General features: G+C 37.9%; 1 protein-coding gene across 15 annotated transcripts in view; it reads right to left on the bottom strand.

The window, feature by feature from the left end:
• KIF16B (kinesin family member 16B) overlaps nucleotides 1-14,581 on the bottom strand; it is a 123,164-nt gene that overhangs the window by 85,029 nt on the left and 23,554 nt on the right. For all 15 annotated transcript variants that reach the window (XR_014944334.1, XR_001553712.3, XR_014944333.1 and 12 more), the window contains exons 10-12: nucleotides 13,637-13,812; nucleotides 11,248-11,313; nucleotides 9,464-9,523 (exon numbers count right to left, since the gene is read on the bottom strand). Coding sequence is in view for 9 of the 15 variants with exons in the window: in XM_015856732.3 (XP_015712218.2) it covers nucleotides 9,464-9,523; nucleotides 11,248-11,313; nucleotides 13,637-13,812 (302 nt within the window). In the remaining 6 variants the exon portion in view is untranslated. The remainder of the gene's footprint in view (nucleotides 1-9,463; nucleotides 9,524-11,247; nucleotides 11,314-13,636; nucleotides 13,813-14,581) is intronic.

Below are 14,581 nucleotides of genomic sequence, written 5' to 3'. Positions count from 1 at the left end.
TTCCTAGCAGGAGGTACTGTACCTTCCAGCTGAGAGACAGCAACTCTGCCCTCTGTATTCTCTGTGCTGGTATCTAAGAAAGGGAATGGTTGGAATAGATGAAACTGGTGATCTTAATTCATCCCCTTCTCCCATATGCATTAGGATACAGTCTTTAATTACATGATCATATACTGTCTACAGGATCTGTTAATAATTCATTCTACAGATTGTACTCTGGGAATGAATCAAGAGAATGAAGGGAACTAGACTTGTATCCACAGGACTCCCAGTTCATTTGTTGCTCAAGCTGGATGATGAATGAGTTCTGGAACTGTAAAGGAAAAAAAACAAGTCTTCTAGCAAATGCATTTATTCCTCTTAAAAACTATTTTGTTGCCTGTGTTTCTTGAGGGATGAGAGAATTAAAGTGTTACACTTCTCTGGAATTCTGTTTTAGTTTATCTGCCTAGAAAATCATCTTTACTTCCACAGATTACTTTAAATCTGTCAGTACCCTACTAAAACTAAGATGTCCCACTCTGTGCTGAAAGAAACTGAAGAGTAGGACTATGCAGAATAATTCCATTGTCTTCATAGTTGCAAAGAAGAACAAAGAATGAACATTGCACTAACGACACTTCATAGTATCATCATAGTATCATAGTCTCGTGCGGGTTGGAAGGGACCTTAGAGGTCATCGAGTCCAACCCCCGGGATTCGAGCCTCCTGTGTAGCAGAGCGGCACTTCTACCACTTGCGTCACAGGGGGGATTCGAACCCCGGGCCCCAGTGTTGCAAGGCGGCGTCTTTAACCACTGCGCCACCGGGGCACACACTGGGACACTTCTACAACAGTAGGACTGCATGAATCAACACTACACTCAGTAGCCAATTAAGACATTAAGCCGGGTGCACAACAGTACTGTGCATTCAAAGCAATTAGAATTCTGTAGTAATAAACACCTAAATAAAAGTAGATCAAACACACAATTCCACACAACTATTTGAAACAATTCTTCTGTGAAAGTCTCGGACAAATTTGCTTTTTTCTTCTAAGATCATGACGTGGGAACGTTTCCTTAGCCTCCCATAACCAAGCCCAACAAGGACTCTACATTCTATCATTGCTGCTTGTCAGCTCTTTGCTGATCCTTTAGAAGAAACAGCTTTCACAGTTTGTTTCTTCTTGTCTTTTTTGTACAGGCTAAATCAGGAGCTTCCTCTGCTTTCAGTTGAGCTCTCCTTCCTGCCACAGGAAAATTAATAGAAAAGCAGACCAAATGCACAGGAGGAATTGTCGAACAAGTGGCATCTGAGCTACAGAAAGAATTTCAAAAGCAACCCTTTCCATCCGATTCCTTCTCATATGAAAACAGCCTACAAGCCCTAGGGATGGATTAAAGCTAAATGTGGCCTGGATAATCTACACATGCAGAGCCTCGGTTGTATGGAGAAGGATGAAGTAAAATACTTGGGAGTATGGTTATTCCTAGAAACCAGAGGGCCTCTATTGGAATGCACAGTCAGGATCAACCAAACTATTCAATCCTGTCTTAATCCACGGCTGGTGAGCTCAGAATCTACAGCCCCCAGCTGTGCTTCTCTGATGGTCCAGGTGGTTTCAAGTGGGGAAAAAATGGCTTAAAACTGGAATAAAAAAAAACAATGAGTAGCATTAGGTATCCCTTGATTGCAACTTTCTAGTTGGAACTGAAATCTCAAAGTGGTCAGACCACCACAGAGGCATAGCAAGCAGCTAAAGAGGCTACAAGAGAGAAAGGAGGTTTCTCAATAAGATGAACACAGGTGGCAGACACAGACTTGAAATCAGACATCTATTTCTTTTGAAATTCACTTTTGACTGCTGCACTCAGTGTTCCCCAGGTGGCTGGGACATTTTCAATAGTGTTTCTATTAGGAAAAGAGCTACAGTAGATCAGTAGCACCAGTTCCCAATTTACTAGGTTTTTTTTTCCTTCCCCCTTCTCTTACAACAGCAAATCAATGTTGTTGTGGGCAAAGTACTGAAAAGAAAAGAATAAAATCACTGGTGAGCAATGAAAGCTACTATCTTAAAGCAAAACCAATGTGTACCTCAAGGCCAGCTACATTGTAGAAATAAGCAAACAAAACCAAAGCACTGGGTTAGGTATCAGAAGACAAATGCTGGTCAAAGTGACAGCTAAACTAGATATTAGATATCATGACTCTGGGAGCAGGAGTTGTGCTTAAATGCCATACAAGGACTGAGAAGTATAAACATTTCCTTGATGTCAGACAACTTCCTTCAGAAAGTAGAAATTAAATGTCCTCCATCTATGTCCACAGTATATTACCTGGTCAAATAAGAGACACCATCTCTCCCAGGACCTGCTTTTCAATATCCCTAAAATCTCAGAGCTTTCAAGTTGAGAAAATAAATACATTTTTAAAGCCTTAACTGAAGTAATTTGTCAAACACTTTTGATATACAGTAATTTGAAAAAGATACTGACAAATAACTGTGATAATCTTGAACGTGCACATTCACTTTACACATCATCCCATCCGTGAATTGTTGTTCAGAAACATTTCTGTCAAAACAGTTTCTCAAGTTCTTCAGGACTTGCTCCTAAGCCAGTGTTTTGGCATTCTAATAATCTTATTCTAGTATTTCAGCAATGAAAGATACTGCAAATCATTTTGCCTTAAAATATCTGAATTAAATCTGAATTACGCATCCAGCAGCAGTTGATTTTTGTATCTGTAGTGACATCTAGTGTAAGAAACAGGGACAGCATTTAACAGGCTTCTAGAAGAAAAGAATCATTTACTGTGTGATTTCTGACTGAGAAAGACAGACGTGAAAACTCTTTTAAACTATTCTTGATACCTAGTTTTCCTCACATCCTTCACAGACCAGCTGAAGGGAACCACATCAAGCCTAATGTAAGAGCCTCATTTAATGCAAATGTGCTTTCATACCTTTCCATGCAAAACCAGTCTGAGTACATACATTACGTCACTGCTGGGTAGAGAGGATGCTATGAACAACCAACCTCAGAATTAGAGCTGGCATCCCATTTGTTCCATCAACTTATCAAAAGCAGAAAGGGAATTCAGGAATAGCGTGCCTTAAATGCTTAATTGGCGTTCAATCCGGTTTGAATTTTGCAGTGATCCTAAAGCCTCATCATTAAAAACCTCATGCAGAAGACATACTTTGTAAAAATGAAACAAGAACTGAAAGCATGCTGAGAGTAGTACAGATGACAAATAGAAGTTATACAATAAGAAATAGAATATGCTTAAATAAAGTCCAGGTTTAAGTGTCACTGAAACTATACGGTTATGCTTTAGGCACAGCCAAAATTACACATTCTAACCAAAATGCAACACCAATATGTCTAACTAGCAACAATTTTACAAAAATTATTCACTTACTGCTATGTGAAAAATCCTTAACAAGTGTTACTCCTGCCAAACATACAAATAAACACATATGCCAAAGCTGAAAATGAACAGTTTAAATACAGTATCATGCATACATCAGTTTGTATATAAATACACGCCATTCCTGTAACTTCTTTTCATTAGCCTGTAACAGAATCTTTTCAGGGCCAGTGTTTGAGGCACACAGCCAAGAAGTCCCAATCACATTCACATACTGAGGGCAGGATTAAATCTTATACTTGTGTCCTTTGTGACAACTTGTGTAACATCTCCCAGTACCTATTAGTAAAATAATCAGTCATATGAATGATTACAAATATCTGTTGTTTTTGTCATTGTTCTTATATACTCACATGTGTGAATAATTAATAAATATTCAGTATATATTCAGCTATTCATTAGTTATCTAGGACAACTATATTATGCATTGTGTTCTTAACACTGGTTTTACTAGTTGCCAAAGTAATTAATGGGAGAAGTGTTATAACTACCGAAGCACACCATGAGACATTACATTAATTTAAAAGTTGATGTACTTCAGGAAAATAAATAAAAATCTAGAGTTTGCTCTTCAAGAACCCAAAACTTGCATCTCTGCTTTGTAACCAAGTGCATTTAGCAGAAAGGAGGTTTTTATGTGAAAGCTACAGGTATTAATTGAGAGACCCTTACACTTGAGGACTGAGCATGTTCAAACAAGGGAGAAGTCTTTCAATCTGTTTTATCCCTGCCTGCTGCCTCCCTCCTTCCAAGAGTCATTGCAGAGAAAGATGGAGCTGAGAAAGATGTCAGCGGGGATAAAGATGAGCAGACATATTAAGTGAGGACAGACAAGATTTAGGTTAACATGACCAAATTGCTGATGTGAGTAAAGCACTGAAATAAGCTATGGAGTTACTGGAGGCCAATTCAAGGAAAAGAAAAGAAAGCAGAAAACAAACGCTCAAAGGGCAAAGTACTGAGGTAGGATACAAAACAAGTGAGAAGAGGAAAAGGACCCCAAACAGTCAAGGTTAATATAAACTAACAAAGTGGCATAAAACAGGAAATGGTGACGTATGTCAAGCCTTATAGGCAAGAGAATGGAGATAAATGTGCTTAAATATCACCCAGCAGTGGGGGTTAAAAAATATATATTATCTGAATATGCGAGTAAGTGCCAACTAATTCAGAATTTATATAGAGCACAATGGACTGCTCTTGACAGAGTTTACTTCAGTATGTAAGCCAGTATGGATAGGAAATGATTAAAGACAAAATCTATTAGCTTCTGCCACCCTAATCTGCACTTTACCTAGGGGAACACAATTTCTTTCAGTTTTGGTTTCCCAAAGTCCTCACTGGATGTAGCCACAATTCTTAAAGCTCCCCTGTTTAGATGAATACATCTACCACAGTAAAGTGCTTAATGTTAGTCTGTACTCACTCATCATGGCAATGTAAGAGTTCTTTACCTCCTTCAAAAGGAGGTAATGCATAGCTAAAATATAAATTGTAAAAAATTAATTAAAAAATAATTAAGCAAAAACCCACAACCAAAAGTAGTTGTTAACACTTGGACATTAGTAGCAACAGTTTCCTTATGTAGGTAAGAAAACCAATTGTTAAAGCCATGAAAACATACCATTAACTAATACTCAAACAAAGGGTGTGAAAAAGGTCAAATAAGCACTGATCAATAATGTGCTTACACAATGTGGTCAAGTACAGCAGCAGAATTAGTGTTATTGATAGGAGTGAAGCTGTGTCACTCAGTCCAACTGGACAAAGCCAGAAGCAGCAGCTACTACTTAAAATATTGATCAGGAGAATTAGACACACATGCACACAAAGAAAGACCTCTGTCCTTTCAAACTCTGGGAAGATCAATTTCTGCATTCTCTGACATCAGCTGAGCTCTCCTATACAACACTAATGATACAAGCAGTATCAAACAGCAGTATAATGAAATAAAACACAACTCTAAATCCACTGTAACACATACACGCAAACATGCAGAAGAGCATCTGAGCAACACTAGGTAAGAGTAACATGCACCAAAGAAGGAAAAAGCTAAAAATACTGTACAGTCTTTATTATATCACTACTAATCTCTGTACCAATCTCTCCACAAACAGTAAAGGGAAAAGAAATTTAAAAGTGGAAAGAATAGTAGAGATTTATATAAAGGAATGCACGTTTAAAAATTAATATAAAAGCTGCTGAAGGTTACAGAAAGCAACTGGAATATGCACAAAACATGGCAAAACGATGCCAGTAAAAGATGGGGTTGGTCTCTTCTCCTGGGGACAGGTGACAGGATGAGGGGAAATGGCCTCAAGTTGTGCCAGGGTAAGTTTAGGTTGGATATCAGGAAAAACTTCTCTACTGAAAGGATTGTTAAGCACTGGAATAGGCTCCCCAGGGAGGTGGTTGAGTCACCACCCCTGGACGTGTTTAAAAACTGTTTGGATGTGGTGCTCAGGGACATGATTTAGAGGAGGGTTGTTAGAGTTAGGGTAGTATGGTCAGGTTGTGGTTGGACTCGATGACCTTTGAGGTCCTTTCCAACCTAAGCAATTCTATAACACGTGTAGTCAGAACAGCCACATCTAAAGAATTTTTGCATCAATTAAAACCTCAAATAAAGAAAAACTTTAAGTTGAATAGGCAATGTCAGCATCTTAGAAACCTTCAAACAGAATTACAGGCCCCAGGATTGATCTTTCACAAAACAATATAAAAAGGCCTACACCAAAAAGCAAGCAGGTTTTCTTCCCTCCTCCTCTTTTTCAGGGATGTCCATAGAAGAACATTAAGAAAAGGGGAAAAGAAAAACAAAGAGCAAACAGATTCAGTGAGATAAGGCAAGATAAGAATCAAAATCCTAGAGTTAAGTATGTGCTGAGGTTGCAAGTCACCTGGAGACAGAGAAGTGATGTACAGCAAAGCTGATGACATTTGAGGAAATAGCACTAAGCCTATGGGCTTTAAATCAACACCATCACTTCGCTTTTCATTGCCGTATTTTAGCTAATGCTCAGCATCATTCTCCCTACTTAATACTCAGAACAGTATCCTCCCTTCAGTTAAAAGAGGGATATACTACTAGGTTAGTAGGGTTAGAGTGTTATACTTTATTACAGTGAGGAGGTCACGGATGAAGACAAACATTACTGTCAAAAACAATGCTTGTCCCTCCAGACACATAACTCCGAGCAGCTGCCATGCTACAGTAACAGATACTTCATGAGAGTTAACATAAGTTTAAAACCCCTCTTAAAACACATCTAAAAATGTATGCAGTTAATCTTTGCAGTATGATAGTGCGAGGATTTGGGCTCTGGATGTGATTTGGCAGTAGTTCAGACTCCATACAAACCCAGACAGTCTCCTTGCAAAACAGATCCTTCCAAATGCATGAAAGAAAGTGTACACCATCACCACTACCACCAGTGCTCCAGGATGCATCCAGTCAGGCAGCAGGACGTCTGGATCATAAACAACGTTCACAGCCAATGCAAGCATTCAGCCATACAGATCCAGCACCATACTCAGAATTGACAACATAGGCACATTAAAAGCTACAAGCAGAAATAAGGAAGAGTACTGGGATATGCACGTTAGCTGTACCTGAGGCACAGCACTGACTGAAATAATTGAAGCTGCCAAATACGTTTTTAAATCAAAAACTTGCCTTCACACAGTATTCTTTCTTCCTATCTGACAGAATTTTCCATTCTGCTTTATTATTTACAAGGTAACATTTAGTTGCAGCTGGTAACACATAAAGCAAGGTTCAAAGTAACTTAACAATCACAAAGAGATGAGGGAAGAATGAATTTCAGCATTAGTCTCTTCTAGTGTAGTTCATGGGGTAAAAAAAAAAAAATAAATAAGTTAAATACTTAAAAGAATGACCACAAACAAACCTCACCTGCTCAAGCTCAGTTCAAACAATCTTTCAATAAAGGTACCCCAGATAGAATTACCATTTAACCAAGTTCAAATCACACAGCCAAGGAACAATGCACAGTCAAGAAATTACCAGACTCCTCCACGCAGCCAGCATCAATCACCTGCAAACCACACTTACTTACTCAGGGGGAAGAAGGTAAAGAGAAGCAGCTTTTAAAGACAAACATGACAGTCTAAGGTCCTTAATGAAGAATGCTCTGAAAGCTACTGGTGAATGGCATGGAAAAGTTGCAGCTGTGACTGCAATGATGCGAGCACAGTATTATTTCTAAAAGGGCACCAAGACCTTCAAGTCTTAAAAGCAATCTGTATGATCTGTGCATGAAAGAAGTGGTATCTATCTATACATATATATAAAGAAATAAAGCCAGGGAAGGAGTCTGTTACAAAAAATATTGCTTTCTCTAATTTAAAATCTGCTTTCCCTATGCAGCCTGGCAAGCCTCCATATAGCTCTTTCCCACTCATATGCTGGCAATGAAGTGGAACAAGAAGTGGAATAAAAATACAGATAGCCTCAGTAAAACGCTGTAAAATAAAGCAGCACAATCAGGAGTGGAAAATACAGAAGCTGGATGAATTAAACTAACAAAAGCTCGGTACTAGAAGGGCAGAATTACAGCTTCTGTGTTCTGAAAGCTTTTATGTTTGGCTATTTAACAAATAGGGCTTTCCCTCGTTTCTTTGAGTTGTTCAATTAATAGATCAGTACTTCGTACAACCCTGCAGTATCTATGGAAGAATCAGTGTATTTCCAACATTAAGCTAAGAAGACTCTCCACAAGCTAGTTACATCACATTCACTTTGCAGCTGACTAGAATTTATCGTCTATGTAGAACTCAACAATTCTCATGGAACTACCCAATCCACACCTGAGTAAAGAGAAGACAATAGTTCCATATAGAAGTATATCTGTATAGATGCTTCAGAATAACAAAACAGAGGAATAATGTAAAACTGGACCTAAAATATCTGAGGAATATGCAAGCGGTAATTCCCAGTTCAGTGTCTGGACAGACATTAAACAGCCCATTCTGTTATGCCATCTGCTAGGCAGTTTCCAGTCCTGCTCTGTTCTCTAAGCTCTTTGTGTTTTATTTTTAAGCACAAGAGTCATTTGACTTACTTGCAAGTCAGATAAAAGACACAGAGGTGAACTTAAAATAAAAATCAACACAATTAAAAAGCGATACACAGCAAAAATCAACTACAAAAACAAGTCTCAGATGAGCGAAAAGGAGGATTTATACAAACACTATGCTGTTGTTTGAATCACCCTCTGAATAAGTGTGTTCTCAGCATATACTGTAAATCATGAAAGTTTAGGGTTTGTTTCCCAAATTTTTATTTAACAGAATAGTTAAAATATTTGGCAAAAACATTCTGTGGAAACCAAACTGTGGGAATTGTTCTTCTGTGAGCACTCATATGGAACCATGAAGTAGCCCATTAGTACATCACCTAAAAATACCGCCTTCAAGAGCTACAAGCCAACATAAATCCCTACCAGAACAACTGGACAGTAGAGAGGCAAAGATATATGCAGATAAGACAAGTTTATCAGTCAGTATCATTCAAAAAACACAGTATGGAAATCACCAAGTTGCCCTCTGGGATCTGTACTAAAACTGCTAAATGCAAGAGAGTACTGTGTGGATTTAACTGCTTCAGAAGTATTCTGGAGTCAAATAACAACTGCACTCAAGCCAGCTTACATGACTGAGCTGCAAAAATCCCAGTGCTCGAGGACTCAGCTCAGATCCATCTGTTCTGTTTGATGGAGACCTACTGGAGGATATTCAACTAAAAGCTGTTATTCCAACTTTAAGAACTACTTCTAACTGAAGCAAATCTGAGGCCAATGCAAAAAACCATATCCTCTATGCAACACAATCCAATACAACATAAAAGGTGGTTATTTGCAGTTATGGATACAACAAAAACACCAAAGGGATGAGGGAGCCACTTGCCCTTGCTCTGAGTTGTCCTTTGCAGTAAAATGGAAACATTCAATATGGTAAAGATTTGTAAGAAGGAAAAACCCTAAGATTAGTTCAAACATCACGTTGAAAAAGAACATATCTGCCTTACTTTCAGAATATTTTGGGTTTCATTCCACTTGTTTGTCCATTCTTTGGTCAGTTCTTGTACCTGTAAAAGAGAACAAATATCTGAGAAATCACATCTCTTCTGAAGTCCACGATAATTAATTCTTAGACAAGTATGAAATACTTGTGCAACTCTTCATGTAAAGTTTAGGACTTAAACATTTAAAAGAGAGCTACTGCTCCTTCAGTAAGCGACTAAACCACGACAGCTTCTTCCCTTCATTGGAGATAAACATATTCTGGTCAAAACAAACTCTTTCTGCATGCAGAAGCAGCAGTAGGTAGCCATCATGAGAGAATCAGAGGTAAGTTTGCTGCAACACAGAAATCACTTGGCTGAAATCAGCACTGAAGTCAGGGTCTGCTTGCAAAGGTGTTACTAACAGGGACAGCACTGCATATCAACACAGAAACGTTGTCCTGCCTTTCCTACTCACTAAGCTGCCCATCTCAAAGGGCAACTTATATGCACCAGAGAAGGCTCTTTTCATTTCAAATCCCTTCTGGCTTTTTAGAAATCACTGTACAGAAAGCGATTCAGGCAGACTGACCTAGAAGCTTGGACTGACTTGAAATCATTATCACATTACATATAAGTGTGCATATGCACATCTGTATGTGTACACACACATGCATACACACACTTCAGTTTTTTATATCGGCAGATTTCTGCACAGGAATTACATACAGTGACTTAAAAACATACACAATCATCTATTATTTAAATCCACTTCATGGTGCAGAATGATGAAAATCACTATGGCTACATCCCTACCCACAAAGACCTCCCCATTTACAACCAGCAGCCTATACCCTAGCTGTCTTTGCAGTTCAAATGCAAATGAATCAAGAAGAAATAAATATATTTATCTCATTTCTACCTCTATCTCGAGAATTCAGAGAAAAGTAAATACATTTTTCACAGCTCCATCAGTGTTGGTGGTCAGAATGTTAAAGCAGGGAAAAAAGCTGAAGAGACTGAAAAGAAGTATTAAGAGTGCCCGTAAGTCTATTCACCACATTGTAACACTCTTCAAAAACCCCTCTTACATAAGGACAAGTCAACTCATTAAAGCTACCATATATGTGTCACACAATTTAAATATGGTAATGTAGACTTTACATCTGTATAAGCATTATTATTGCATCCATTCAAGTATTAGAAAAAAGGTACAACCGCTGCAATACCTACCTAGATTTTTCAGTAATCATGCCTGCAGGAATTAGGTTAAATATTAATCAAGTAACCTTCTAATGAGGTTGAGAAAAGAAAACACACTTGGTATGCTTTCCATGCAGAGGGCAACACTCCTGAGCAGGACAAGCAGCTATTACTGCTAGAGTACGAGTAATGTACTTTAATTAGTGTGTATACAGCAGCTCTTATTGCTCAGTACACCTAGATAAAAAGCTTTGTTTGTGCACTAAAATAAAATCACATTTCTAACGTTTTAAACACCTTGTCTGAATATGAGAAATTCATTTATAACTGAAGGCTCATATCACTGCTTTGCAGGTTCCACTTCACGTATACAGCACAATACAATAGGGATCCCTGTGTACACCACAGAGCTGTAAAATGCATTCCTAGCAGACATGTGGCATATGAATAAATCCAAAGTGTACTTTGTAAATATGGCTCATTCTAATACACCTTGACATCTAATGGTTTAACGGTCATGTTTATAAAAATAAATGGCTATCAGTTGCACCAGGGCCCTTTTACTTTGTTTATTTGTTTTTAAATTGATTTATGAAATAACTCACCCTTGCTTCATTCTGCTGAAGCTTTTCTTCCATACTTAAAGCTGTTGGAGAATCCAGCAGAGCAATCTATAATTGTGAAAAATAAATAGTATCAAGTTAACAAAAGAAGAAAAAAAAAGACAATCCTGGCAAAATCACCTGAAAGAAATTACCTGTTCACCTTCTCTGACTTCTAATATGAAATACTTTACACTCCAACAAATGCCATTTTACCTTAAAATACTGTAAACTCTCCATGTAATCGAAGTGTTGTCAAAGCAGATATTCTCAGTACAAATCACCAGTTTGGGAGCATTATTTCATTCCCTCTGAAAACATGTTGTCACAAACTTGCCCACACAGAAACCAGACAAGATTATAACATGTAATTCCCCAAATTTAACTCTGTATTCCTGTTAAACAGGAAAGACTATTATGCATCAACACTTAATGACTCTGCTGCATGACATATCTGTACTGTCTATCTGTAATTAAAAACTGTATATAAGGTAATAGGCATTAGAAAAGGAAACTATAGGCACAAAAGCAGTACTCATTGTTATGTGACCTCCCACACTGAATCTGGCACTGCATTTCAGTAACCAGTATCTTCAGTGATCTACAGAAGCATTTGCAAATACAGTATCCTGGGAACACAAAGGGAGATCACAGAAGAAATGATGGAGGGATTTATATTCTATTATGCATACATAACACCACTTGCTGTTTTACCAACCACCACAAATTCAATTAACTTAAGCAAATTGTCTATTGTCTGCTATACAGCCGTCTATCACATCCTACAGCCAAAACAGATTTATTTCGTGATATCCACTGCTTTACAAATTGGAATTAGGACAAAGCGTTACATCTTCAAAGGGGTCTGTGCTACATCTACCTTGCTAACATATTTAAAAACTAAAAGTGATCAGACAAGCTAGGGAAGAAACATTCATTTTTCTCTGCTAAAGAATACAAAAGAAGTACAAAAATACAACAACAATTCAGCCCCAAGAGGAGTTTTCTAATTGTCTGTAACAGAGCAGAGCTCAGCTTCAATCACCCACAATACCTATTACTGCTTCATACTGTGGTCCTATTCCCTTTTTCAGTAAATGTTTTATAGCATGAAATCTAGCTGCAGTACTAAACTTACATAAATAAAAGGTCTATGTTGCACTGACATTTCGCACCATGCAGTCTATCTAAAATAAACTCAGGTAGGTCTAGAGATAAATCTAGAGACTCATAGAATCATACAGTATCCTTTCAGAGGTCTTTCCAAATCATATTTGCTCAGGCATTAAATCTAACAGCCCCGAGTGGCATTATTTAGAAGGGATGTGTGGCCTGAGCAATTGTACATTCCTTACTGTTAGTCCAGTTTCATCATCCTGGAAACAGAGGAGAAATTAAGCTTAACCGAGCCTGTGCAACAACTGTTTAGAGTGGCCAGTACTGAGAAAAGGCAGAATTGTAGCACTGAGAAAAAGAAATTCTGCAGGTAGATACAGGTGGACAGGGAGAGGACACAACAAAAAGTATTTTTTAAAGCAAACCAGCATTCTGTATAGTTAAAACGCTTCCGAAGAAACCATGCTTCATTCTATACAGGCCCATAACTAAATCAAATATACCAGACTATTTTCTCCAGTATGAAGAAGCTTTGTACTGGGCAGAGTGGTTCTGGCAATCACTCCTACTGTTATAAAGTGTTCCACTCTGATCAGTCCCAGTTCCTTAGTGTTCTGACTCTTTAAATCAAGCAGTTTGGTGACTCAGCACTCTGGAAGAACAGCATTACCAATTCAAAGAGGAAGGGCCTCTCAGCAGTTCCTCTATCCAAGACATAAATCTAACTAGGAAAGTTTTCAGTCTGTGCCAATAAAAAATACAGACCTTTTCTTCCATCACAATTGAAAGTCCTTTGCACGTTCAGCACACTACATGTTCTCTAATGTACTGTGTAGTGCAACACACACACAAAAAAACCATGTTACCCAAATCCACATCAGTGTAAAAACATGGTCATTATGGTATTCATGCCTTCTACTTTTGAGGGACCAGCTAATGCATTTCTTCAGTCCACCATCCTACACACATCAAATACGTTCTGTTCAGTCTCCTTGTGCTGAGTTGAGTACCTGTTCCCCAGCAAACTGCAATCAAGGCCTGATTACATTAAGAGAAAGCTAAAAGCTTGAGACTGATAATTTTTCCCCCTCAAGTTAAAAGAGGTAATCTACTGGCCATATGGAAACTGATTCAATCAGTAAAATAATATTCATTCATAGCCTCATAGAGCTTGTTTGCTCAAATCAATATAATGAAAGATAATTATCTCATTACGTTCTAGAAATAGATGTTATAACTCAAGGAAAATTACACATAAATTTCAAGTAAAGCTAACCTGATTCCCTTGAGCAAGCAGGGCTTTTAATCGGGCTATTTCAGCTCTCAGCTCACGGATCAGTTTGACGTTAGGATCTTCATTAATAGTAGGCTTGTTGATGATGTTTTTGGCTCTATTTGCATAGCGAAGTGTACTTAAAGTTTCTCCATAATTGACATCAGCAGGTGAAATAGCTGAGGAGATGAAATCAGAAAGTTTATCCACAGAACCATGTGTTTCACTTAGTAAAGCTAGTTTATATTTTAAGTCTGATAAAGTTATCATGGATGAAGAGACAGAAATACATAACCACTTCAATTTGTTGGAGTTCTTCATTTTGTTCTACTGCCCTCAAGGCACTATAACTGTGTTTAAGTAATTTAAGTAATTAGGTCCAGCAATCAAGAGTTGTAAAGCAATCTTTCCGTCAACATATGTAACATTTAGAACTTGCTGGTAAGCATAAATATCTTGTATAAATACTTCACAGGCTCCTGTGAATTTCTACATGAACAGTGGAAAAAATCACCAACTATTCTATAGAGGATCAATATAAAAATCCAATGGAAAAGTCATTTCAGGTAGAAAAAAGGTACTTTTGTGCTGCGTTTTGGAATTAACTTAAATAGCATTTAAGCAAAAGATAGACTGGAAAAACAAACCAAAACAAGAGCTTCTATCACCCATTTACACAACTATCTGTTGTGCTGAGCTGCAGGTGTCTGGCAGAAAGCAGAATATTCCTCATCTGAAGCACCAGGAAAAATAAGTATTGTTTTTACAGGCAACTCAACAAGGAGATGCAATGGATTTTTAATGAAAGCGCTGATGTTATATTTCAGCTAATTTTCCTAACAATGTATAAGATGTCTACATTAAAAAGAGAGCATCATTTGGAAACAAGGGACCAGAAGTCTTCTTAATGATGCAAATGAACAAGCAACCCAAAGAACCAGACAATGA

The sequence above is a fragment of the Coturnix japonica genome, chromosome 3, assembly GCF_054131305.1.
Source record: "Coturnix japonica strain WE chromosome 3, WE-NBRP24, whole genome shotgun sequence".
NCBI classification, from domain to species: Eukaryota; Metazoa; Chordata; class Aves; order Galliformes; family Phasianidae; genus Coturnix; species Coturnix japonica.
Note: the sequence above shows the minus strand (reverse complement) of the source record. Positions and strands in the feature narration are given on the sequence as shown.